The 27,231-nt window shown below is 39.6% G+C and overlaps 1 protein-coding gene across 1 annotated transcript; it reads left to right on the top strand.

The window, feature by feature from the left end:
* Positions 1–482: 482 nt before the first annotated feature.
* LOC140947208 (eukaryotic translation initiation factor 5B-like) lies at positions 483–26,801 on the top strand. Its single transcript, XM_073396270.1, has 25 exons — positions 483–839; positions 3,098–3,179; positions 3,784–4,414; positions 5,264–5,562; positions 5,881–5,928; positions 6,293–6,395; positions 7,206–7,352; positions 8,226–8,282; positions 8,800–8,882; positions 9,495–9,549; positions 10,386–10,411; positions 12,324–12,509; positions 13,485–13,592; positions 14,099–14,209; positions 14,425–14,492; positions 15,175–15,316; positions 16,200–16,331; positions 16,842–17,024; positions 18,457–18,750; positions 19,822–19,953; positions 20,515–20,591; positions 21,847–21,979; positions 23,013–23,183; positions 24,227–24,388; positions 25,222–26,801. Exons 1-25 carry the CDS (start codon positions 799–801, stop codon positions 25,327–25,329), a joined length of 3,579 nt encoding a protein of 1,192 aa, XP_073252371.1. The 5' UTR covers positions 483–798; the 3' UTR covers positions 25,330–26,801.
* Positions 26,802–27,231: the final 430 nt, after the last annotated feature.

The raw sequence follows: 27,231 nt of genomic DNA, 5'->3' as shown, positions 1-27,231 counted from the left end.
TTTTCTGCCATATTTGCGAGCAACTCTTTTTAAAGAGTTGCTTTAGTAAGCTAAGTTTCAAGCTATTTTCATGTTCCTGACCAGTGTTAGTGAGTATGAAGAACGAAAAATAAAGCTTTAAATTGACATTTATATAAAAGTATCCAGAAATTTCGGTAGCAACTTTTGATTTTTACGAGGGGACTTTTTGGATTTTTGGCAATTTTTTAGCAACTATTTGGTATTTAATGTTGGTTAGCAACTTTCCAGCATGTTATGAGCATAGTCGATCGGGACAAGCGCCTGCTAAGCCGGCTACCAGATCGTAAATGACAGAGTCATAAGGAGTGTCAAGAAAATGAAAACGAAAGTAGATGAAAATGGAAAATCGATTCCTGCGACTTTTGAGGTCTGTGAGGCACAATCCTTTGCTGTGGGCGGACTGTGGACATTATTTACTATACTGGGAAACCTGTGACTTGGCAGGGAGAGCCTGGGTATAGAATATGACGAAAAAAATTACCCACACACATGCAATACTTTTCACCTTTTAGTACATTTTCTTTTCGAAAATTACAGTGTATCAGTTAATTTTGATTCCTTTGAAGCATTGAACGCGGGAAGGTTCAGTCGTGGACGTTACTTTGATGTATGTCTTTTAGAGCGCTCAAAGAAACGGTGGGAAGCAGAGGAAGATCGCCAGAGAGGAAGGGAAAGCAGCGAGCCACCATCTTTTAATAGACATTTCCTGTATTTAAGCTTATCATATGTTTTAACGTGGATATCCAGCAGAATATTTGGCGAACCTAAGGAAAGAAGATGGGAAAGCCAAAGAAAGGAAAGAAAAAGGACGTAGACTGGTGAGTTTTTTTGTCAGTAAATTAAACGAGTTTCGAGTCTGATCATTGTCACGTGTTACATGTGGAAGAATTATCTTACCAAATAAATTTGATTGCCATCATCCAGTTTTCTTAACGCGATGGTGTATCGTGAATTAAGTAACGCACATTACTTGCATAATTTGTCGTAGAAAAATTCAAACTTTAGAAAACTTTCATAAATTAATTGACATTTATATTATTCACCGTATAAATGACGGTACTGGTGGGCAATGTTTTGACTATTCTATGAGGCCCTGTTACAGGACCTGAACAATCGATGAAATCGATAATTGATGGCAATCGATAACAATGGATGACAGTCGATATCAATTAATCGATTGATGTTGATAATCAATGGACAATTGATCACAAAAATTTTTGTGATTATTGATTATCATCGATTATCAATATCAATTGATAATCGATGGGAATCGATCAATTAACATAATGGGTTGTTATCAATATGCAATATCAATCGATTACCTATTCAGTCAAACATTTCAATTGTCAATTTCATCAAGTACTAATAAAGTTACACATTTTGATATCATTGCTTTTTATTTGAGTAAAAACTATCTTATATAATTTATATAACTTATATAATTTGGCAAAAAAAGTAATATTTGAAATAAAAGCAACTGTCTCTCACCATGATTCCTGGGAAGGAGAATCACTTCTGTGCTGCTTTGGCACTGTTTGCTGTGCTTGTCACCTTTGACGCCTGCCTGGAATAACTTTTTGCTACTCCGTAAATCACTCTTGGGAATTCCACCAAAAGATCGAGGTGGATGCGGGCATCTGCACAGACATATAAAGAAAGAAGAAGAAAAAGAAATAATAAGCTTAATTGTGTTTGAACGACGACTGTGTCCCAGGTCAGTTGGATCTTTGCAATGAACTTGATGCTAAATTGATCAAGTTTGCACTACTGACAACGAGACATGTTAATTGTCTTAATTACTTGTGCTGTTTTTAACGGAGCCACATAGATGAACAATTCTCAAACTTTGCTACTCAGGTTTAAAAATAATATACGATCTGTGTACACTCCCGGGATACCTGAAGATACAGAGACATGAATTTAGTGCCAATCGATGGTAATTGATGAAGTTTGCGACCTCATAAGTGTGATTATTGATTGATCATCGATTGGCCGATGCCAATCGATGCTAATCAACAGTAATTAATCGATTGTCATCAATTGATCAGTTGATTTTCATCGATTGTTCAGGTCCTGCCTGTTAGGGTGAAATTCCGTCAAGCGACGTGGCCTTGAAACAGCGACATAGAAATAGACTTCATCAAATGGCGACAATGGACACAAAATGGGTTAAAATATCAACAGGAACATGGCCTACTCCTCAAAAAGTGAAATGACTGTATTTGAAATTCAGACAAGGGACATTTGTACCCCCCCTTTCCCTAAGAGGGTCTCTACTATTGGGTTCTGTTTGGTTGATTAGTCAACCAGGCCCCATTTGTTGAAATAGTTGGCTGGTGTTATCCACTAACAAGGTCCATAATTGTGACCAGCTGGTTGCCAATGCGACTTACAAAGTATTGATATAAAGAGAAGTTTGATGCTAATCACTCTTAAGGCTTAACGGGTTAAGGCAGGATGTGTACTGCCCTTTTACTCTGTCTATTAGTAATGGTAACAGGACTGAGTGGAGTCCAATTTGGTCTGTACTCATACATGTGATTAACAAAATCGGACGACCGCGTAGCGGGAGTCCGATTTGTTTAATCACGAGTGTGATTACAGACTGAATATGGACGACACGAAGTTCTGTTACCAATTAATCATAACTTTAACAAAATTTGTGATATATGAGGCTCTTTTTTTAATCAAAAGACAACAAATTCTGAGTTTTTTTTGCTAGCAGTGAAAAAAAAGCCATTTCAGCGCGCGCGTGATGGCGCGTACTGTCCAATTACTTAGGCATTACGCGTACTGTCCTATTTAACTGTCCTATTAAGGCTGAAATCAGGGCAGTTGATGGCTAATCGGGTTTAAGAATTTTGTTATAGTTATGATTCGTGCTGGAATCAGGACAGTAATAATAGCCAATCAGATTTGTTTCAATACCCGATAGCTCACCACATAAGTTCGGTGCTCAATTCACTTTAATCAAATCTAGAACTATTGATGAATGAACTTGATACATGTAAAAAGCTTAATGGAAGTTTGGTTGACATTGTAGCAGATTTGATTTCAATTTAATTTACTTTCACAGGGAGGATGATGTGTTGAATGACCTTGAATCACTAAAAGATGGTGAACCAGATAAAAAAGAAAATACTGCTAGTAAAGTTAAGGTGATATATTCATTTATTACACATTGTACTCACTATCTAGCTTCTCATCAGCTAATAACCTACAGTTAATTTTGGCAATAAGTGCAACCTTTAAGTAGATAACTGACTAATCTGCAGGTTGCGTGCACAATACGTGCAAGAGTAATGTAAAACTATGTTCATGTGACAGTGTGTTTGTCATTATTTATTTCAAAACAATGTATGATAAAACAATTATTTTTTATTATAAGATTCGGTCTTTGTGAGAATTATCTGAAATAATCAAGAGAAGTCTCTTGATTATTTCAAATATCAAAAAATTAATCTCATCTCTTTATTGTTTATTAATTTGCTACTCTGCCACCCTGCTATTTCGTCGTTAAATCATAACACAGAACCCTTTTTACAAACACTGGCTGAAAAAGGCCTAGGAAAGAATGAGTGATCTTTGATAGAAACTGGTAATACACTGTATGCATGTGAAAAGAGTACCAGTTATTATGAATGTGATATGAAGCTGGGGGTGATTAAATTGCATGATGACCTATTGTGACACTTCACCACAGATCCCATTTGTTTTGTTGAGTGTTTGGTCTTTTATCTTTTACTCTTTGCTTGAACACAGGAAAACAAACCATCTGGTGGAAGATTTCAGGGTCTAAATATAGAAGATGATGGTCCTGCTGAAGATGATGGTGATGATGATTTAACAGAAATGGTAACAAGCTCACAAAAGAGCAAAAAACAAAAGAAAAAGAAAGATGTTGAAGCCACAAAAGAAACTGTTGAAACTGAGAGTCTTGCCACTGGTAATGTTGATGACTTACAAACTGTAGATAATGTTGTAGAAGAAAATGGAAATGGAGTTACAGATGAGCCTAGTGTGACAACTTCTAAAAAATCTAAAAAGAAAAAAAAGGACAAGAAAGATTTTGATTTTGATTTGGAGGCTGATTCTGAGGATGAAAAAGTGAAACCTGTGAAAAAAACTGATGATGCTGCAAAGAAACCTGAAGAGGTCACAGTGACTGATGAAGGGACAACAGGAGTTAAAACTGCTGCACAAAAGCGAGCAGAAAAAAAGGAAAGAGAGAAAAAGAAAAAAGAAGCTGAAAAAGCAAAAGCAAAAACCAAAGTGAAGAAAGATGAAAGCAAGGCAACTACCAGTGCAGATGATAAGACCGAAGAGGGAAAAGTTGAGGTTGAATCATCTGCTGATAAAGAAGCAGAAGTTGCTGTGACATCGAAATTGTCAGGTATGGTACAGTCAGTGCTTACAGCGTGTACCCAGCATATAGGTGAATCTTTGCTGACATCATTGCTTACATTTTTGTTCATTAGCATACGAGTTAACCCGTAGAAGGTATCTCTGTATGTACAAGTTAACTTCAAAAGGTGAAAGAGTTGGTTAATTTGAACAATTTGTGGACTTATCAGCTCGTTGAAAGCAATAGCAAAAAGAAATAGCAGCCATCGAAAACTGTGAAATTGCTGGGCGGCAGAAACGTTAATGAGGCCATACATTCTTTGTAAAGTTTTGAGTTTTTCAAAGATTTTGTTTCCAAAACTATTCAGTATATTATTGGGCTCAATTTTTCACAGATAACTGAAATTGTTATGCCCTTTTGATATTCAGAGGGTTTATTTTAATAGCTTGATCAGGGAGTGAAAAGCATACAATGTATAATGCTAATGAGGAAAAAAATGTTAACAAAGATTTGCCTATTAGTAGCACATGCTGTACCATGAATGCACAGCTTTCCCAGTTTTAGCAGAAATCCCATGCATTCTGTTTTCTACATTTGTATATTTAATCCCCTTTGGAAATTTTGATCTAATGTATGGGTGTTACACATTTCTACCTGGTGTAAACGTTTTTAAATTTTCTTGCTGGCTGAGCTTGCGAAAGGGGCAAGAGTGAATGAAAGTTGATTGATTTTGTATCCTTACCGTCAAAATGAAGCTAGAAATGTCACGGATGATCGTTGAAGAAGAGATCTTGATTTTTGTTGGAGGTGTAAGAAAAATAATTATTTCTGTCATATTTCATTTTTTATGTCACGTGTATAGACTGTTTTGTTAAAAAAAAATTGTGTTCTTTTTAGGAGATGTAGGGGATGATGGTACTGAGAAGGCAGATGAGCTTGGTGACAAAGGAGATGAGCTTGAGGGAGGGGAGGGAGGGGAAGGAGCAGAGGAGGGTGAAGACAAGGAAAAAAAGAAAAAGAAAAAGAAGAAAAAAGGAGAAAAGGAAGAGAAGAAAACAAAGAAACCAAACAAAGCCATAGTGAAAGAGATGCAACAACGCCTGGAGCAACTGAGACTGGAGGAAGAGCGTCGTAAACAGGAAGAAGAAGAGAAACAGAGAGCTTTGGAGGAAGCAGAGAACAGGAGACTAGAAAAGGTTTTTCCCTTTTTTATGCCACTATGTGTAAGCATTAGATGTAAGGGGGAAAACTGGTTAGCTGGGGTGCTCTGTAACGTTTCCCATAACGGTGCCACTGGCTCATTTTTGAACTTAACACAACATGCTCACAAAGGCAGCACATGTACATAGCTTATCAACCTTACCTTGGTGTAATTTATTTTAAACCATGCCTGGCTGATAGCTGTGCATGAACATGTGGTTTATTATGCTTGTGTCAAGCATTGAATTTTCCAGTCAAGAGCATAAAATTAAGATCGATGTTGATAAATAATTTTGTATTTTTTATTGTTTCAGTTGAGACTTGAGCAAGAAAGGAAAGAAAGGAAAAAGCAGAAAGAAAAGGTATATAATTATGTTACAGGTCAAATTTGATTTCAGGTTATAAATTGTGATTTAACCTGGGTTGATTCTCGATTTCCTTTGTCTCCAATTCCTAGAAGACAAAGAAAGTGGAGCATCAACCTCGGTTAAAATATTTTTTATTAACTGACTGTAGAATGGCAACACCTTTGAACCAAACAGTGGTACTGTTAAGACACAACATCAAAGTGTAATAATTTCAGTTGTTCTTTAGGCTCTAGACCACAGTCAAACCAACCTCTTTTAGCAGCCACTTCTATACAATGCCCTGATCCTCCCCGCTTACAACAGTCATGTTTTTCGGTCAGTTTAAATGTCAGGTATAGGTTTGCTGTCTCTGTTGCAGGAAAGAATAGCAAAGCTAAAGAAAGAAGGGAAATTTCTCACAAAGGCGCAGAGGCAACAACAAGCCAAAGCCCAGGCTATGCTGGATTCTATGAAAAAGCAAGGTGTGTATGTACTTAGCTTACAAAGCTAATTTAATTTGAAAACCCTCTTTGCACAGCAATCTAAGGATATGTACACCTGTAAGCATTTGTTAACTGTTTAATGAGGCCCTCTTGTGGGGCGGTACGTATGCCCCTAGTCTGGATTTCAAATATGGTCATTTCATGTTTTGAAGAGGAGGCCATGTCCCTGTTGGTAATTAATTCATCTTTATGTTGTTTGTTGCCATTTCATCCAGTTTATGTCGATGTTTCAAGGCCATGTTGCTTGTTGGAATTTTACGTTAGCAGGGCCTCATAAATAAATTATTTTGTTCTTCGCATAGGCTGAAAATATGCTTTTGCTTTGAAGGGTTACCCATAAATTACTTCTTTACAGCTACAGTGTAGGTGTCCTCACAATCAGTGGATAGTAATCGCAGTTGCCCCTCTCATATAGGTGTACTCTTTACATTTACTTGGATTGCAAGAAATTCCATTTGTTTCTGTCCAGACTAAAAAACTGTGACACCAACTGACCCAGCTGACCAAAGCAGTCTCCCTCCTTCCATACAGGAGCAATGATTGTTAAAAAACATCATTGGTGTGTACTTAATTAGCAATGCATGGTTACCTAAAGTAATGTTTAGTTCATTAAGAAAGATATTAAAAAGGTAAGGACCACTAATGCCGCCTTAATTGTCCCTTTGTTATTATTATTATTATTATTGTTTTTGTTATTAGCGAAGAAGGGATTTTTAGTGCATATTCAGTCTTCCTTGATGACACGGTGCAAATTTTTTATTAACACTGAGCCATATTATTTCTGTAAAGGCCTGATTGAAATTCCTGCATTAAATCAGCAAGAGCAAGATGGAGTCAGAAGACCTGTACGCTATGGCACCAAAAAACCCAAGAAACAACAACAACAGCAGCAGCAACAAGACCAAGAGGAAACAGCTGGAACAACTGAAGATCTTGGTGAGTAAAACTGCATTTTCAGGGTTGTCATTAAGAGCCGGGGGCCGGGGATTTTCCTCAGCTACTAAGAGAGTGGGCCCCGGCTACTTTTATTGGGAAAATAGAAGAAAAATAGAACCAAAAGAAATCCCTAGCCGTTTGATTCCCCGCCTACTTGTTGTATTTACCCGGCAACTTGAAATCTTAGTGACAACCCTGATTTTGATAGAAAAAATGGTGACTTCTATGTAGCTGGACATATGTCATTTTCTAGAAAGAAAAATTATTTTTGGCTTTGTGGTGGTGATCATGCAGTCACCTTTTTATAGGCAAATGTTTGTTGACATTGTTTGCCTCATTAGCATATGCCTTTCATTCCCTGATCAAGCTTTTAAAAAAGAATTTCTCTGATATTGAAAGAGCATGGCAGTTTCAGTTATCTGTGAAATTTGAGGCCAATATACAAAAAAGTTTTGAGAAATTATCTTTGAAAAGGTTGAAACTTTACAAAGAATGTATAGGCTCATTAATGTTTTTGTCACCTGGCAATTTCCAGTTTTCAGTGGCTGCTATTTCTTTTGTTATTGCTTGCAAAAAGCTGAAAAGTGCACAAACCACTCAAATTAACCAACTCGTTCAACTTTTTAATTTGATTTGTGCATATGGTTACACCTTCTGTGGGTTAACTCTTATGCTAATGAGCAAAGATGTAAACAATAACGTCAGCAAAGATTTGCCTATTACATAAAAACCGGTACATACCACATGTACTTATACCGTGCTTCATTATTGTTTAGTTTTTTTTCAGTGGTGTTTACCTCTGCATTTCTATTTTAATTGTTGTAGCCCTTTTACATTTCTAAATAACTCTTGTCTTCACCTTCCTTTTTTAAGAAACAACCACCGAAGATGAAGTGATTGCCAAAGAGGATGAAGACAAGAAGACAGATGGTAAACAAATTTTGTCATTTCTTTTCTCTATGTATTTGGCATTTGTTGTAGTTGTGATGCATGTGAAGTTTTTAACAAGCCTACCTCCTTGTAGACTCTATCAAAACATTGGGCTCTTTGTTGGCACAGTTTCAGAATAATTTATAAGCAGACGCTTTATCTTGCAGTTACTCCTCTAATAGTAGATAACACCCATTGAGCAATATGTTTTGCATGTTCTTGTACTTCTTTTGTTCAGTTTTAGTGGATAGCAGTGAATGCCATTGTTTTTAGTTCCCTCGGGTATAAACAACTAGACTGCTGTGCCTGAAAATGAGGTTGATAGAAGGTATGTTTGCCTGTAAATGAGGCTGCTTGGCAATGTACCACTGAATCAATGCTATATTGCTCGCATTTTCCAAAATTGGTCAACGCCAACTGCTTATGAAGAGTAAGCCAGGGTATTTTAACCAATCAGAAACTGCAAATGTTTTGAATGAATAATAATAAGTTTTGATTGTGTCTTTGTTTATCACAGATCAACAAGATGTCAATGATGCTGATGCTGATGAACAGGAGGATAAAGCAGTGGAGGAGGAGGAAGAGGAAGAGGAGGAAGAGGTAATAATCTGTTTTCATTTTATTACTACCACAGTTTCTGTGGCCGATTGCTGATTAAAAGAAGACACGTTATTGAAGTGGCAGATTCAGATCTTCAAGTAGAGGGGACGGGGTGGGTGCTTGTCTAGATGCCCTAAGAAAAGAGCAGGGAGGGAAGGGTGGCCTCACAATTTACTCTTGACTTCTTAGCCCTTCGATGAGGGGAGGGGGGACTACATCCTAGTAATAGGCTAATGTGAATGTGCCACTGGATGGGGTCGCCTTTTCACAGCTGGATTGACTATGATGGGGTTACATTTTCAATGGAGTTACTAGAATGGGGTTGCACATTTTCAGGATTTTGGGGGTCGGAAAATTCGGGTAGGTAAAGTTTAACAAATGTGACTAAGTTGGGATAGTGAAAATTACATTTTCCCAAAAGTGGCCAAGATGTTGTCTATAATTGGCTACACAATAGACTATAATGGGGTAGGGGTTCTGAGAGGCTAGCGGCACATACCCATCAAGAATTAGCCCAAGTACCCCCCTCCCTGGGGGGCCCCTTCACCCACACCTACATGAAGTTGGAAATTTTGTGTGCAAACGTCATCAATGAGAATGCTCTCTTGTTAGGTTAAGGACTCTTGGGATGTGGATTCTGATGATGAACCTGAGACTCAATCACAAGGTCTGCTGTGTTATTAATTAAAAACGTAAAAATGTTATTGCTGGTTTGTTTATCACGGGCAGATCTAGGAATTCAAGCCAGTCAGGTAGGGAAAGTTGTAGGGGTTGAAACCAATTCTCAAGGTTGAAACTGTTTTTCGTACGTAATAATTCTCAGCTTTCAGTAACAACAGAATACCCTGCCACTTCGAAGCTGTATCCCTGAAAGAGCTGGATATGTGGATACACAATTATCACTTTATGTGCCATTCTACCTTCAGTGGTTTTAAGAAAGACAAAATAGACATACTGTACTGGCTTTATATGCTGTCTTAAGGGTATATCAAAGTGGATATGCGGATACATGTATGCAGTGATTATTATTTAAAAGATATTTACTAAGCGGATAGGCAGATACATGGATGCGTAGTGACAAAGTGGATACGCGGATATGTAGTGACTGAGCATCTGCTTATCCACCTATCCGTTAGGGGTTGCTTTAAAGTGGCAGGGTAATCTGCAGTTAAGCCCGCCTTTCCCTATCCTTATTTTCTTGTAGACCTTGTTGAAAGCAAACTTAAACAAAAGGGCTAAGGTTAAGAGGCTAAATAATGCACTAGTTTTGGATTTTTCATACCAGTGCCCTGTCATTTCAAAGGACAATTTTTGCTTACTTTCGTGACAGCTTCCTTGGCTAAATAACATCTAACTGTATTTCAACTGTCAATAGATAATAATCTCACTTTTGAGTCAAATCACCCAGTTACTGAAGCGTGCAATGAATCGGTTGTGTGTAAGTGTTACAGGTAAATACAGTGTAAACGCCTTACTTTAAATTTGTCTCTCAATCCGTTGCAGATATTAAAGCACCAGATACTGTCAAGGTACAGTAATAATTGATACAAAGTTGCACTGTAATTTCAGTTATTTCTAGTGTACATTTATTTGGCACATTATCTTTTGTTACAAGGGTAAATGTTTCTCTAGCTCCCTAACCCCACCCCACTTCACGCCCGCCCCCCCACCTTTCAGCTTGTAAAATCTTATATCTCAAATAATTTACACTTTAAGAGTCTTGAAGTGTTATCTGTTGTCCAAAATGTATTTTGTTTCTGACTAGTAGCTGTCTCACGTTTTATTAGTTTAACTGGAACATGAATCTGTTATTTCTTCATTAGTAACATGCCCCTCTCGACTTTCTGCTCTCCCTTCTCAAGCTAAACAAATTGTAATTGTGACTTAATCCTCGTTTTCCCATTACTCTACAGGCCATTTGCACGATTGCGTTATTTTGCTGCTACTACCAGAATCCTTCAGGGTTTTGTTTTCTTTTGAAAATGAGGGCCCCGTTCCTGAAAGGCCAATTAACGTTAATCCGGGATTAAATTTTTTTTCCGTTCTCGTATTTTACATTCCTATGCATTGCTTAGGGTAACATTTTGTGTTATCATTACTGTATCTCGTAGTAAAGGCTCAACAGTATTAAATTTTTTGTAACCTCGAGTTGTTCTTAGACGAGAAAACTGTGCTTGAAATTTGGCTTAATCCTGGGTTAAACTTAACCATCTTTCAAGGAACCGGGCGTAGGGCGTTTGTTATTTAAACCTCACTGGGATTACCAAATTTAAATATGAAAGGAAGAACGAAATGAATTATGGTCTTAGTAGTAAAAACACGTCATCGTGCAAATGGGCTTTTTGCTTTTCGATAATTATTGTTTGAAATTTGGTTACTCTAACTGTGCAAGTCAACAAACCATGAACACCTTGATTTAACTTCGAAAAGTCAATTGTGTTTTGACCAATCATAGTAAAGTTTAGGACACGCAAGTAAACCTCAAAACTGCAAATTAATAGACCAATTCCGAATTAAAATTCATACTTGGCTCCGAAATCGTCTTGAGGCTCAGTAATAAGTAATACATTTCTTTCGTTTTATTCTCCCAAGCCTCGGAGCCAAGAATGAATTTTAATATAATTTATCGAAATGCTGTTTGCAGTTTAGTTTTCTCATGCCTGATTTATCCTGGAACACAGCAGCATTCCAGTTCGGTTCAATTCAGTTTTATTTAACACTTAAACTCATCGCTAATGATGAGCTTGGGAGCTGGTGCCTTAAAGGTTAGTGGGGGGCCAAATGCAATAAGCAGAGAGGAGGTATCCATGGCAACCCTGGAAGCGGGAACCACCCCAAGAGCAGCCACTAACCGGCACCGTCACACTGAATGAATTCAGTTGAGATACTTACCTAAGAGAATACTTACCTGAGAAAATACTTACCAAACCACCAGGCAGGGAGGGAGGAGAGGGAGCAAGAATCCGCAATGATACGCAAGAAGGCAAACATTGATCCGCTACTATCAGCAAGAATCCGCAATGATTCGCAAGAAGGCTAAAAATGATCCGCTACGATCAGCAAGCAAAGCTACAATGCAAAGCAACACTAGCAAAAGGGCACACAAGGAGCCCTGCAATTCCCCGCGGGCCGCCCCGTAGGTCACATACTGAAGTGGGAGAAGACTGCTGGCCAACTCGCTCGAGTTTAACTTTGCCTAAATGATATTTAGCCACATAAAAACAAAGGAAAAGAATACAGGATTACACAGACGCAAATAAATGTGGTGAGGAAGCCCAAAAAGAAACCATAAGGCTTATGAATATTGGGCTCCCTCAGAGTATAAAAGTATAAGTTTTCAAGGCAAGGATAGTAGCATTTACTGAGTAATAATATTAAATGACAATGATAAAGGTTATTTTCTGTTGTTTTCTGAGTTTCAAAGAATACTTTCTTCTGAAGGTGGAAGTCAAAGAACTGGCAGAAGGTAAAGCGGAAAGCGAAGGAGAGTCAGAAGAAAGTGATGAGAGCGAGGAGGAAAGCGAATCAGAGGACGAAGAAGATGAAGATGAGGAGGAAGGAAGTGAAAGTGAGGAGGAATCTGAAGAGGAAGACAAAAAGACAGAAACAGTTTATGAAAGAATACAGGTACTATAAAACTCAGTATTAATTTCTCAGCCAGACCCTCTTACAGGATTCTGAAGTAACAGACATACTTCTGAAAACACCGGACGCGAAATTTTTGGCGGTGCAGGGCGCCTTGCGAGCGTCAAAGGCGCAAGCTACCTAGGGGGGTCAGGGGGTATCCACCCAGGAAATTTTTAAAATAGAACATTTAGAAACGCTGTTTCCCATCGTTTCTTAACCCAAGAATCAGTTTCCGAGGCAAGGCTGGAGTTCACTCAAATTCTCTTTAAAAAGTAAAATTTTTAAAGAAATTGGACAGTCGGTTGGAGAATGACAGCAACATAATTTTCAGTTGTTTATCATTGCGAATTTATTTTTTATTGATTTTCAAAAAAGACATAAGGTAACTGAGGTTGTAAGCTTTGCCATTTCAATTTCTTTTAAATGAAAAGGGAAAACAATCAAACAGCAAAGACATTTAATTGCTTATTCTGTTATCCTCTAGTCAGTAAGTTCATGAGTTGCTTAAGTAAAACAAATATTATAATGATAAAAAAAATTTAAAAAAAACCCTAAAATATGGGCATGAAAGTCACGGTGCCGGACATAGAATGGCAAACGACCGGACGAAACATCCGGCCTCCGGCCTCAAAGGAAAACTCTGCTCTTATGTCATTTTTACGATGACAACATTTGACTGCAACTACCAGAATTCAGTTCGTTTCTCCTTTCTTCATTAAATTTGCCAATCTCGCTGAGGTTAAAAAGCAATAGCCCTAATTTGCAGAAAAAAACAACAAAGAGGAGGATTCTGGTAGTTGTTGTAAAATGACGTCATCTTGCGTTTGTCCTATACCGACACCAAAGTTGGAGGGTCCAGTGTCTGCTTTTTACAAGTGTCCGTCCGTAGAGGCAGGAACTGTGTGGAACTGGGGAAAGGGAATGGTCTTTAAATTTTGGGGATGAAGTAAACTCAAAATATTTCGTGTTTTTCAGAAAAGACGAGTACGAGCGGAAGCTAACCGATCCACGGACAATCTGCGATCTCCAGTCATCTGTGTACTGGGACACGTGGATACTGGAAAAACAAAGATTTTAGATAAGGTAACTGTTATGTGATCCAGTTTCCACTCCGTAACGGATTACCACAGCGGTCGTGGTGAATGCGAAAACGGGGTCAAAGACATAAATCATATATTTGAGATTGTGTGAGAGTTTTTTTGCTATTGTACCGTGTGTTATCGTGCTCTCTTTGTGTTTTCGTTCACTCGTTACTCGATCTTTGGCTAAGTTATCCGTGATACTGAGCGAGAAAAACTTCCGAAACAAATAAAATGTTTGCCAGCTATTGCAAATGAAAGGGTAAGGTCTTTCATGCACTGCGAAATTTCTTTATCTTTAAAGGAGCCATATAATCGCGGAGCCAACTTTTTGTTTCTTATGAAAACGATTCGCCAAGTTTTGTAAGGAAATTAAATGCAGGAAAAGTTGGATACCCCAGGGTAGCTCGGATAGGCGAGTGATCCTCCACTCGGGACAAGTTTTCCGGCTCCATATTAACGGGGACCTTAGCTGAATCGCTCTAACCGGCACCATTCGTCGTGTTACAGATCCGTCACAGTAACGTGCAAGATGGGGAGGCTGGTGGTATTACACAGCAGATCGGAGCTACTATGGTGCCTGTGGACGCCATAAGAGAACAGACCAAGATGATCAAGGATGTAAGCTCCAGATAAACCTTTTATTTTTTCGAATTTACACGTAAATGAGAAGAGCTAAAATTATGATTGGATTTTCGGGAAGCAGCGAATAATGACAATTCTGTTCCTTTTTTAACTCTCCTTCTATCACTATTTCTCCGATGAATGTCAGCAGACAACATTTTCTAAAACGAAGTTTTCAACCCTCACTCTATATTTCGTTATACGTATTTCAGTTTCAAGATTTTGACATCAAGCTTCCTGGTCTACTTATCATCGATACTCCTGGACACGAATCTTTCAGGTCAGTAATTGAGTAAATCAGCGTAGTTAGGTGGACCATTACCTTTGTTCAATTCATTGCCATACTTTGAACGTGGACTGTTGCCAATTCTGTGCTAAAGTTATTACCTACTTCCTTTACCCACACACAAAGTGCTCCTTTAGAGTTATCAAGAAAATATCAAACAAATTCCACCAGAGAGCTCTGACCATAACATTTTTGGGTGACTTTTCCAGGCATAGCATTAACCTTTTAAGCTCCAATATCCACATACAAATTCTCCAAACTGATCTCCATACATTTCCTTAAAGAATTAGTTGAGAGAATTTGTTCAAAGATTAAAACACTTTCCTTTAGGTGATCATTTTATTAATTCTCATAACCTTTTCTCTTGATTATGTATTGATATTGTGAGGAGAATATTGATATTGGTCAGTCACTTGTGGAACTTAAAGGGTTAAAACTTGAATAAGTTAGCCCAACTTTTTCTCAAGTTTCAATCCAAGTCCATCCTTGCCATCCCTAATAACAGAGGAAAGGAAACAGCTTTAAAGCCTAAATATAGTCTTAAATAACAAAACTGGACTATTAGTTTTGGAATCCAATTGATGTTCGCAAAGACACGTTTAAGCTTTTCTAAAAGATAGCAGATAATGTGATATAACCCCGTTAAGCCGGTAACTGACTGTGTTGTGTCTTTCAGTAACCTCCGTTCCCGAGGCTCAAGCTTGTGTGATATGGCAGTCTTAGTGGTCGATATTATGCATGGATTAGAGCCACAAACTATCGAATCTATCAATCTACTGAAGAAGAAAAAGACGCCGTTTATAGTGGCACTGAATAAGGTTTGCTTTTTTCTTCCATTTTGTAACCATCAAGTGGCTGTTTTCTCGAAGTTAGTCAATCTTTTATATTTTAGTAAAGGAAACAAAAAAAAAAGTAATTTGCAGTCACTTCGTTGACCCGTTTTCGCCACTTTAAAGACGAGAAGGGAACTGGAACCGAAATGTGCCCCGCAATTGTTTTTGGGATCGTTACCGGGGACGCGCAGGTCAGCTATAGAGAGGAGAAGTTTGACGTTACGTTACCATGGTAGCAAAATTTCTGGAAAAAAATTCTCAAAACTTCTCCTCTCTATTGGCCGATATTTTCCCTCTCCCTAGTAACAGTCCAAAAAGTCTTTGCAAAAGTTAACTTGGCCCGGTGTCCTCGTTTGTAAAGTGGCGAATGAAACATGCCGTTATACGAAATATGATGGTGATTCTCAAACTGTATTAGACAGGCCTTAACGTCATAGTGCCTATCAGGACTGTCAGGACTGTTCTTAGACTGTTCTTAGTCTGTTAATGCAGTGTCTCCTAGTTATCGTATGGTAAAAAAAAATTTCGTCAGAATATTGGCCATTTTCTTTCATTGACCTCGTTTTTCTTGCAAGCTATTTGCCTCGTTTCCACGAAAAACATGTGACATCTCATTCGTTCTGCCTTACCTGAAAATCATGAAATGTCACGCACGAATTGGAATCTTTAACGTTTTTTATTAACCTGCGATTATACTACTAGTTTTCAAGCAGCATTTCACATTAATGTAGTCTTTTCAAGAGCAGTCATGTAGGCATCCGTGCACCCTCGATTCTTAACCTAACCTCAGATATAAGCTACTACGTCCGCCCCGACATTTATGTGCCTCTGGCTTCTGGATTTAATTTACACTGTGCCGGTTTTAAAGGTGGACAGGTTGTTCGAGTGGAAGCGAGGCCCCAATTCAGGTATTGTGGATACTGTTAAGAAGCAAAAGCGGAACACAAAGCAAGAGTTCGATGAACGAGTTCAAGTAGTTTTGAAAGAGTTTTCTGAACAGGTGAGTGAATATGCAACTTCCTGTATAGGCGATTTGTCCGGTCAAACCTCTCGGTCGTTCGGGGCCCGTACAGAAACTAAGGGAGTTTAAAATGGTATTTGTCAGGTCTAAAAGTAGGAGAATTTGAGTGTGAATCATGGAAAGTCCCGAAAATAAATGTTCCTGTAGCACAATCACTAATACAGCGTTCTGTTTGAGCCACAAAGTCAGTAGACTGGTCATAGAAAACATGAAAAAGACCATAGAAAAGGCCATATGAAAGAAGAAAAGAGCGACCGCAATTTCTTGGGGTTTTATTTGTCTTGTAAAACAATAATTCCTTTCGTATTTCCGACACCTTGCTTCGTTTCTCTCCGAAAGCCTTTTGATTTATATCCGGTGATTTTACTAAAGAAGAAAAAATCGGACTGAAGGGTCAAAGAAGGGACAATCGCCTTAAAACTGTTTTAAATTGCCTTCTAACTACAGTCGAACAACTGTTACCGATAAATAAGGATTGTTTTTCCCCAGGCGCTGAACGCAGCATTGTTCTACAACAATCCAGACCCGAGGACTTACGTGTCTTTAGTCCCCACCTCTGCTCACACAGGAGACGGAATGGGAGACCTCATATCTCAAGTCGTAAGGCTGACTCAAACAAAACTGGCTCAGAGACTGTCATTTTCTGAAGAACTGGAGAGCATGGTACTAGAGGTGAGATATTGAGTAGTTTTAATTAGAGAGCTTTAGATTCAAAAACGAGAACGTCTTCGAGGACGAGATTTTTTCAATACTAAGTAGTGCGCGCGCGTAGTGAACCAGCGTCATTTTGGCGGGAAAACGTGTTCGTCGTCGTCATTCTACTACGAGTTTTAGCGAGAATGTCGTAGTGGGGGAAGCAAGTTATCAAATGTTAGAAATTCTATCATTTTGATTTTGCAATCGGGACAGGGCTAAACCTCCTTTAATAAAGACAACAGCGCTAACGTTTCTGGTGAATAAAAAGTAGGGGTGTCTTTTTTTGAGAATACGCAAAAAAAACTTTCGTTGAAACCTTGTCCTCGAAGTCGTTCTAAAAGGTCTCTATTCAGTTGTCTCGCCATATCGATATCATGTGGAGTTACGACAAATTTGGAAGGCGGAAACATCCTTATAAGGAGTGAGTTTCCAACCCAACCCTTTGCACGATCGTTGGACGATTACCATTTGTCGGAACTGGCCTGGATAGTCTGCCAGATCAGTATAAGTCGTAAGGAGAAGTGTTAGTCCCTGCCGTTTTTCAGTCATTTTACTGCAAATATGCTCTCTTTAAGACGGAAACCTCTCAAAGACGGACAACGGATACCTTTGAAGCTGTCAACAGACAATTGGGAAGTGCTTCATGATAATGTAGTGAAAAATATACCTTAAAACGGAAATGCAGGTGTTCTACATGACAGTAAATTTATTGCATAATGTTAGATATTTTGTAGTCTTGCTCCAGTTGGAAGAGTGCATACTGTTACACCGCCAAGCCGTGAACGTTTGCTTGGAATGAACTTCTGATTGCACGATAAGAAAATAATTCCACTTCTCTGTTACTATGTTCCAGTTTTAGTTGTTTTGTACAAGTTAAACAGACGTGTATTCATTGCAAATATTTTCAGCCCTAAAATTACTGATGTCACGTTACTTCGGCTCTCTATAAACCGGACACCTCTCCACGACGGATAGTCAGGGCCGGTCCCGAAGGTCTCCGTCTTAGAGAGAGTTGACTGTATTTTATTTTCAAAATTACCTCAGTACGGCGGGCTAGTTTAGTTGACTTCTGCTAGGCGCCCGTAGTTTCACGTGCGATGTTTGACTGTCAGAGCAAGGGGTCAAAATGGCGGTTCTTGTTGCTGCACTTCTGATGTCACAATAGCTAGTACAGTACGTTTTTCACCACAGATATCATGCTCTCTTTGAATTGGGTTGCATTTGCGTCGTAAATAAGGATGGACAGGTGTGCGAATTCCGTCAACGTCAAACGATTAGATACTTATATTTTCTATTTTGATGAGTAAACTGAAATCACATGTGCGCGGTTTACGGTTTTTCCTTTGCTTTTTGCGTCTTTACACTGCATGTAAAACCATCCATGACATTACTTAAATTTTTATTTCAGGTAAAAGCCTTACCAGGCCTGGGTACAACAATAGACGTAATCCTCGTGAATGGGAAGCTAAAGGAAGGGGACACAATAATTGTGGCAGGAATTGAGGGCCCTATTGTGACTCAGATAAGGGCCCTTCTCACGCCTCAGCCCCTGAAGGAACTCAGAGTCAAGAACCAGTATATTAATCACAAGGAGCTCTGCGGGGCCCAAGGAGTCAAGATAGCTGCGAAGGACTTGGAAAAGGCGCTCGCTGGAATTCCATTGTATGCTGCTCAACAACAAGACGAGGTGGACTATTTCAAGGTCAGTAGGGTGAATCTCTTCTTTTTCTTCCTCTTTGTTTGAACGTTTTCAAAGGACATTCGAGTTCTTTTCTATTCCGTTAAACTTTCTATGTACACCTGGACATCCTCGCGACGGCCGTAATCATCTACGTAAAGTTCAACGGACATTTTCTTGCAAGCCAGTAACGTAGCTTGAGTGACAGGCGCTCTGTCTAGTAGTCTTAGTAAAGATTTAGTAAAACTTCATAAACGTGCTATGCACACTGTCTATCTCGGGCAGCGAGGGAGCTGGAAAGCAATTTGCCACTTTTGAAACGAGAGGTGAACTGGAGCCGAAATGCGTCCCGCATTTTTTTTGGGATCGTTACTGGAAACGCGCCGGTCAGCTATTGGTCATTTTTTTTTTTACTTGATCCTAGTAACAGTCCCAGAAGTAAACTCGGCCCAATCATATTTTCAATTGGTGCCAACCTGTTCGACGAGATCTGCGCAAACTCAACACACAGTCTCCGCAAATAACTCCCGGACATACGTATACTCAAGTATTCACTACGAGGGCAGAGAACTATTATCATACCGAGATGCAAAACGAAAAGATGCAAGAACAAGCCATGTTTTTATAGCTTATTATTCGATGTGGAGCAGTTTTTATCTAAACTTTTTTACATTGACTCATCTTTTTTATTCAGACTTCATGATTCATTTTCCTTTCTAATCAAATTAAAATCTTAACTCAATTCAGCATTTGGCTGGAAGTTGTAAGGTAATAGAGCGTCCGTCCATCTTGAGAAGAAGGAGAAATGGAAAACTTTGGGTGCATGCGTGAAAACGCGAAATGTGCCCCTCGCGTTCTCGCTCGCCCGTCGCGCGGCTGATTTTATCTTTCTCTACCACGCGAAATTACATTAACGCTGAACCCCAATTGACTTTTCAACCATTTTCGCAGTCGCTGCCATAGCCTCCTGTGGTCTGTGTTTATCCCTGTACCAACAATTGTCCTCTTCGATACTGTGTTATCTCACGCAACTCTCTCTACCAGTGAGGTGTCTATCACTGTAACGGTGTTTATGTTGCTCTTGGCTCTCAACAGAACGAAGTGTCAAGCTTTCTCCGTGACACACTGCAGTCTATCAAGCTGTCTGACCGGGGTGTGTACGTACAGGCCTCTACTCTGGGATCTCTAGAAGCCCTGCTTGAGTTTCTGCGCACTGAGAAAATTCCTGTGAGTACAGTATTCTTTGCATCTCATAGTTTCATATTACCATTAGTCTATCTCGTTGAGTCAATTAATTTCCCAGAAAGAAGACCCTGGAGTGAGAAATTTATAAATTTTAACGCCTTCACTTAGAGTCATAAAAGTTAAAGAAGTTAAAGGTTTTTTTTATATTTTTTATATTAGAGAGTGCACTTAGCTTATCCAGCTAATCCAGCAATTGACCAGAGCGGGATTCGAACCCGGGACCGCCGGATTGCGAGTCCACCGCGTTGACCACTCGGCCACGTTGCCTCCATAGCTTTATCTAAATGCAGCATCCTCGTGCCCAGGGCTGAGGTTGTTAATCCTGTTGTGTTCCCATTCAAGTCAAAACTTTTCTATCTCGGTTTTCTATCACAGTACAATGTTTATCGATGTTTTAGAAAATGAAACGTGTAGGAGTTTTTTTTTTTCAGCTGTGAGGTTTAACACTCTGGGTATGGGAAAGGTTAAGAACTCTCTGTATGAGTTTTGTATTCAGCTGTTGTGGCCCTGCCTGTCTTACGATGTTTTTGCTCTTTTTAACAGTACTCTGGAGTTAATATTGGTCCAGTTCATAAAAAGGACATCATGAAGTGTTCCACCATGTTGGAACATGACGGACAGTAAGTTCTAAGTTTTCATTTTGCTTTGTCTTCTTTGTATCCCACATTCAAGTCAAAGAATAGTCCAGTTTCCGTGGAATCAAAGACTCAAGACTAAAGAAGCATTTTTAAGTAAAGAAATCTCGTAATAATGTATTAATGTTCACAAAGGCTCGCGAGGAGACGGACTTGTTTCTTTGCGCATTTTTTTCTGTAGGTTCGTTGAAACGAACCCGGATTAAAATTGTTTGTTGATGTTTTTACGTAGCAGTAATTTTATGTTTGGATCCACGGTTTGTTTAAGGGCGAACATAGAGTATTGGTTTGACAGAAGGCAAGAGCGCCTTTTCAGTGTAGTGCGTCTCATCCAGATAGGTTCGCAATGACCAGAGAGAAAGGAAGTTTTGTGCACTTATCTGGTGTAAAACTCCAAAGTCCTCTACTGGCCACTTGTACGCTAATGTAGCTTTAAGGTCATTTCGCCCCGGTTACTTAGCCCCCTATTTTAGAACGAGGAATATTATATTTGAAGTTTGCTTGTTTTGGTTTATGGCTTAGAAAACGAGGAAAATTACATTTGACGCATGCTTGTTTTGCTTTACGGATTCTAGAACGAGAAACGTTACATTTGAAGTGCGCTAAATGACTCGAAAATAGGGGGCTAAGTAACCTGGGCGAAATGACTTGGGGGCGAAATGACCGATTTCCGTAGACGTCGCTAACGTGTTATTGTGTAGCCTGCGTAGCTAGCAGTATTTTTCTGCGTGGGGTACTTTCTTATAACATAACATAATTTATATAGCGCTAACTCCACTAATTGACCAAAGCGCTTTACAATTCATAATATTAAAATAATTAAAAAGATCCCACTGGTAATAAAATATGAATAAATTAAAAACCTATTAGCAGTCTTATGTATAAAAATATCACAATAAATCCTATTCTAAATTATCAAAAAGTTAAACATTATATGCTTTTTTAAAAAGATCAGTCTTAAAGTGTTTCTTGAATAAATTTAATTGTAGCTAACCTTCTAAGATCTAATGGCAGCTCATTCCAGAGTTTAGGTGCAGCAACGGAAAAGGCCCTGTCTCCGTATGTTTTAAGTCTTGACTTCGGAACTGACTTCGGAACTGCCTACTTTCTTCGCGGCAGAGGCGCGAGGGATTTTCGCAAGGGGCGCGGCATTCGTCCATTAATTCTCCCAGCCACACAGTTTAATTTTGGTGGAAAGCAGCCTTAACTTTGCCTTAACGATACTTGTGTTTCATTCTAGATATGCCGTTATTCTGGCCTTTGATGTGCGGATAGAGAGAGAAGCGCAAGAGATGGCCGACAGTTTGGGTGTGAAAATCTTCTCTGCCGACATCATCTATCACTTGTTTGACAAATTCACTGCTTATAGGGATGTAAGTACTAAGGTTTCAAATTGACCTTATCCATCTTAGCACACGCTTTAGGATAAATGGAATGAAAGCAATGTCACGTGGTATTTCAGGGGGTAAACAAGTGATGAAACTTACGGGCAATACGAGCAATCGCGGTCGAGTTTGTTTATTCTTTCAAACCGAGACAACTATGTTGTTCATGTAAAATTTACAGCTCGAGTTTTTAGAAGTTTTACGTCTTTTCTCGCTTGCTCTGAGGACATCTAGGGTCGCTACTGCGTCCAAAAAAGATAATTTCACCCATAATTTGCAATTGTTTTTTCATTGTGTAGAATAAACGAACTCGACCGCGTTTTCTTGTACTGGCAGATTTTTTCACTTGTTTGCCTCATGAGAAACCATATGGCATCGCTTTTATTCCATCGGTGCTTAAGCGCGTGCAAAGATGGCGGGTATCGTGAATAAGGTCTTTTGATGACGATGATGATGATGATGACGATGATGATGACGATGATAAAAATAATAACAACTTTATTCAAAGAAGGTAGCACTTTATAGTACAATACTGACAAACCTGTGCCCCTCCCTTAAATTAGAATAGAAACTGATTTTCAGATATATTTACAATAACATCTCCCATACCTCATATAATTGTTTCTCATTGATAGTCGTTCTGTCGCTTAAGTTTTATGTTTTCTGTGCACTCAAGCAGGTGATAAGTAAGCCTATTGATGTAAGTTCGCAGCGTCGTTAGGTTTTCTTGTCACATTAACTTGTAATTTAATCACCACCTTTTATCCAATGTTTCAATGTTATGTTATGTTCTGTGAGTGACCAAACAAACAAATAAATAAAATAAAATAAACACTCCTCTCCGCACGATAAGGCGTCGCTTGACGACACAGAGAACGCTTGCTTAAGAGGCTACGCCCAGTGAAGCTTCACCCCTTTAGCCAGGTGCTTGTCTCGCACTGGGTTTGCCAGGTCGTAATCCGTGGCACACCTGGGCAGTTGATACCGATCACTTGATCAACAAATGAATTTCTTTCCCTAGGAATTGAAGCAAAAGAAACGTGAAGAATTCAAACACATTGCAGTATTTCCTTGCAAGCTTCGAATCCTTCCTCAACACATCTTTAACTCGCGAGGTCCGATTGTTATGGGTGTGTCAGTTGAAGCTGGTGTTGTGAAGGAAGGTACTCCTATAGCGGTACCAAGTAAGGAGGTGAGTCTTCTTTAAAACTTTCCTAAACCTCAGACGCTTTCTTAAGATCAGGGGAAAATACTAAAGCGAAGTAAACAGCAAGTTTGGCAAGCTCTATGATTATATTATACCCTCAGCAAAATCAGGTAGTATAGAGGAATCTGTTTCGGCATGAATACTTAAAAATGTTCCTACTACGGAAATCAGCAGTTCATGTCATATTGTGCTAAAAAGTCATGGTTTTCAAACACCTTTTCTTGCCTGTTTTTTCACGGGGCTTTCGAGAAACGAGACCAAGAAAAGAGTGGTGATATTAACGGGCGGTGGGTTGGCCGGGTTCCACTGTACCACACTTAAGCCCCGTAAAAACGGACGTGACATTGTTAGCCAACAACTCACAATCTTGTTGGATGTTACATGTTGCGTCCGTTTTGCATGTTGTTGTAGGTTGTTGCGCAAAGATTGAATCGGGTCAAACTTTCGAGCCAACAACTCCCAACATTTCTTTTGTTCCGTGATCGCCGAAGCGCAGCGCAACAATGGTGGATCCGTTTGCACAGCTCTTCCAACATTGTTGGGGCCACGCACGCGCATTACACATGGTCTTCAGAGTCGTAAGAGTTGTATCCTTCCCACAATGCACTGCAGGTCCCGACATTGTTGGGAGTTTTTGGGTCCGTTTGCACACCGATGCCAACACGGACGCAACAACTCCCAACATTGTTGGTGTGTTGTTGCATCCGTTTGCAAACCACTGCTAACACAGACGCAACAACTCCCCAACATTGTTGGTTGTTGATGCATCCGTTTGCACACCACTGCCAACACAGACGCAACAACTCCCAACATTGTTGTGGTTTAAGCAACGACGTCTTTAAGCGACGCATGTCAACCGGAAGTGGACTTTTTGCACTCTTCAACCGTGATTTTGGAAACAATTCTTGAGTAAATTGTCTCTTTAGCGGAAAACAGACTTCGACGTTTCGAGGTCTCATTAACACGATATAGCTGAAACTCACATGTTGTGCCTCAGTGAATGTAGACTGTTTTTTTTCTTGTTGTAGTTTTTGGAAGTTGGTGTCGTTACTGGCATTGAAGCGAACCACAAACCGCTCCCTGAGGCGCGGAAAGGAATGGAAGTATGTGTGAAGATCGAATCTCCAGCTGGAGAGGCGCCAAAAATGTACGGCAGGCATTTTGATCATACAGACCTCCTTGTTAGCAAGGTAAACTCTATATTAAACATGCTTTGTTTGTTTTCTATTCATTTAGTAATTAGACCTCCGGAAAGGACAACCGCCCTAGAGCAACCTCCCGTAAGCGACCACCCAAAGAGATGTCGCTTAAGCCCGGTTTCCATATGATCGCTGCGATCGCTGAGATCGCTACGATTGTTGCGATCGCTGAAAAATAGTTCCAGCGATCGTCGCGATTGATGGTTTCCATATGATCGCTGCGATCGCTGAGATCGCTGCGATTGTTGCGATCGCTGTAAACTAGTTCCAGCGATCGTCGCGATTGATGGTTTCCATATGCCCGCTGCGATTGCTGAGAAAGTATCGAGGGGACCTGGGTCTGACAACATCGTTCGCACCATTCTTCAAATTCAAAAAATCCGTCTAGTTTTTAACTCAGCCAGCGCGATTGCAAACCACGACGTTATGTTCTAGTACCGCCTCTCTTCCAGAATCAGACCTTTAAAAGTCTCGCGTTGGCTGTTCGTGTGTTTTTAATTTTTTTCTCGGCCTGATCGAGACTCGGGTCGAATTTTTCCCCAATTGCTTTCTGGCAATCGTTTTTCTTGTATTTGTTTTCAATATTCTGTGGAAAATTTGTTGTCAAGGCAGTCGTATTTTTGCACTTCTTTTATAAAAAAGTGTCAAATCCAGTGATTTTTTGTTACACGTGGTGGTATTTTTGCTATCGCTTCGATCGCTGGACCGGAGTTTCCATATAATGGGCAAATAATCTGCTGGCCACTGACAAATCACAACATTTTGCGCAACCTCGTCCAATAATCGTAAAGAAATTATTCTTTCTCCTTTTTTTAATTCCACAGATCAGCCGAGAGTCTATTGATGCAGTAAAGAACTACTTCAGAGAAGATTTACAAAAGTCTGACTGGCAGCTAATGATTGAACTTAAAAAATTATTTGAAATACTTTAAATCCGAATAATCAATATGCGCGCTGAGATGCAACCAAGACAATGTAAATCTCTTAAGACAGGGAGAAGGGATCGCTGCGGACACAACTCCCATCTCTCAGTCCATCAGTCCAGCCATGTTGTTTCGTCTTCTAGCGCTTTTTCTCCAGGGTTTTTATGTGACTGTACAGAAGCAAGAGATCATAATAGTCCTATTATGGCTCTTGACAGAAGTCATTAATATATTGACTTTACCTGAGGCGTGAACATGTCGGTGTATACTATCGAGCGTTTCTTTGCGATATAAGCGCGCTTTTGAGATATGTTCAGTAACCTGAAATCGAAATCGAGAATCAAATTTTTTTCTGTTGTCTTCTCTAGGCTGTTGGTGTGATCAAATAACGTGTGTTTCGTTCCTGGGCCGCATCGCAGAGGGTCCCTAGAGGCTCTTCGATCCTGTCATCTTTACCCAAATTCTTGCTCAGTCGCGTAATCCCGATTTCGGCGTACCGCATCCCGCACATACCGTAAATCCTCTATTAAGCCCCCCCCCCCCCCCTTCTCAAACAAGCCCCCACCCTCCACTAAGCTCCCCACCTTTTCGGGGGAAGAAAGTTAATAAGCCACCCTCTCCTCCCCTGATCATTCTTCACTAATAAATGATAGACTGTATTAATCAATCACTAATCTAAAACTTCATGTGGACCGATCCCTAACGGTTTATTCACCAAGTGGAAGCTCGGATTTGATTCTGATGCTCGGCTGCATGGCCTCCAACCTTTTGGTACTTGAGCTTTTCCACTTTGTATTCTAGTTCTTTATGGAGAACTGATACTATCGTCTTTTCTCATTAAAATAAGTCCCCGCCGCCCCTCAAAAAAGTCCACCGTCTCTATTAACCCCCCCCCCCACCTCAAATGGGCTTGAAGTAAAATCTTTGTTATCGTTGTAAACACATGTGTCTGTAGGCGCTCTGTTGATAATAAAGCACTTATCCTTTCCTATCCTATCCTAGTAAATTATTCCCCGGGGGGGGGGGGGGCTTAATAGAGGATTTTTGGCACTTTAAATCCCGAATCTCGCCCCCATGTAGCCTTAAAATCCCGAATCGCGGCCTTCAAATACACTGTACTAAGAAATCCCGTATCCCGAAAAACCCTTTTGGGGACCCTCTCCGCAGTACAATCTAAATGCGGTCAAATTGCCGTGAAATTAAAGCCACGCGCAGTTTTTCCTGTTTGCACAAGTGTCTTGCTTTTGCATTTGAAATTGCGTGAAATTCGTCTTTAAACCGCCTGTGTCCTCTTCTACCGAGATTGAAGTTGGTATCAACGTCACTTTAGGAAAATAAAACGACTTAAAATTAAATAAGTAAAACTGGATCTGAGTATGACCTTTGTATAACGTTGCGCTCGCTCGTGTAAATCATTTGGAGAGTATCTTTCACTATTTTTGTGGTCAACAAAGAATAAATTATGTTGAAAATATGAAGAAGTTGACTCTTCCTCAAGTGTCAAATAAATGTTTTAGAAAAAACTCTTGTCCACGACGTTTTCAAACCCTCAGGGGCAAGGGAGGGCCGGCAGTTGAGTTGGGTAGCGGAATATCGTTACCTCAGAAATATACCAACATGGCAACAAATAAACCAAAATCGTGTAAAATAAATACAAAAGTTTAGGAAACCATGGTGTCTAGTGAAACCCCGCCTTATACGGCCACCTCGGTAATACGGTCGCCTCGTTATTACGGCCACTTTTTTCCTCGTAAAAAACCCTCGTTAATATCTCATTCCCCTGTTTAGGTCAAAGGAAAAAATGTTTGCAGTCTGGTTTTAAGCCAATTATTGGTAATTGCAATTGAGTAAATTCAAGTTATAATCATTGCTTTTGTATACTTGGAGTACAAACAAATTTCGTCTAGCAAT

The sequence above is a fragment of the Porites lutea genome, chromosome 9 (genome assembly GCF_958299795.1).
Source record: "Porites lutea chromosome 9, jaPorLute2.1, whole genome shotgun sequence".
Lineage (NCBI taxonomy): Eukaryota > Metazoa > Cnidaria > Anthozoa > Scleractinia > Poritidae > Porites > Porites lutea.
The sequence above is the reverse complement of the archived record's forward strand: the minus strand, read 5'-3'. Positions and strand labels throughout refer to the sequence as shown.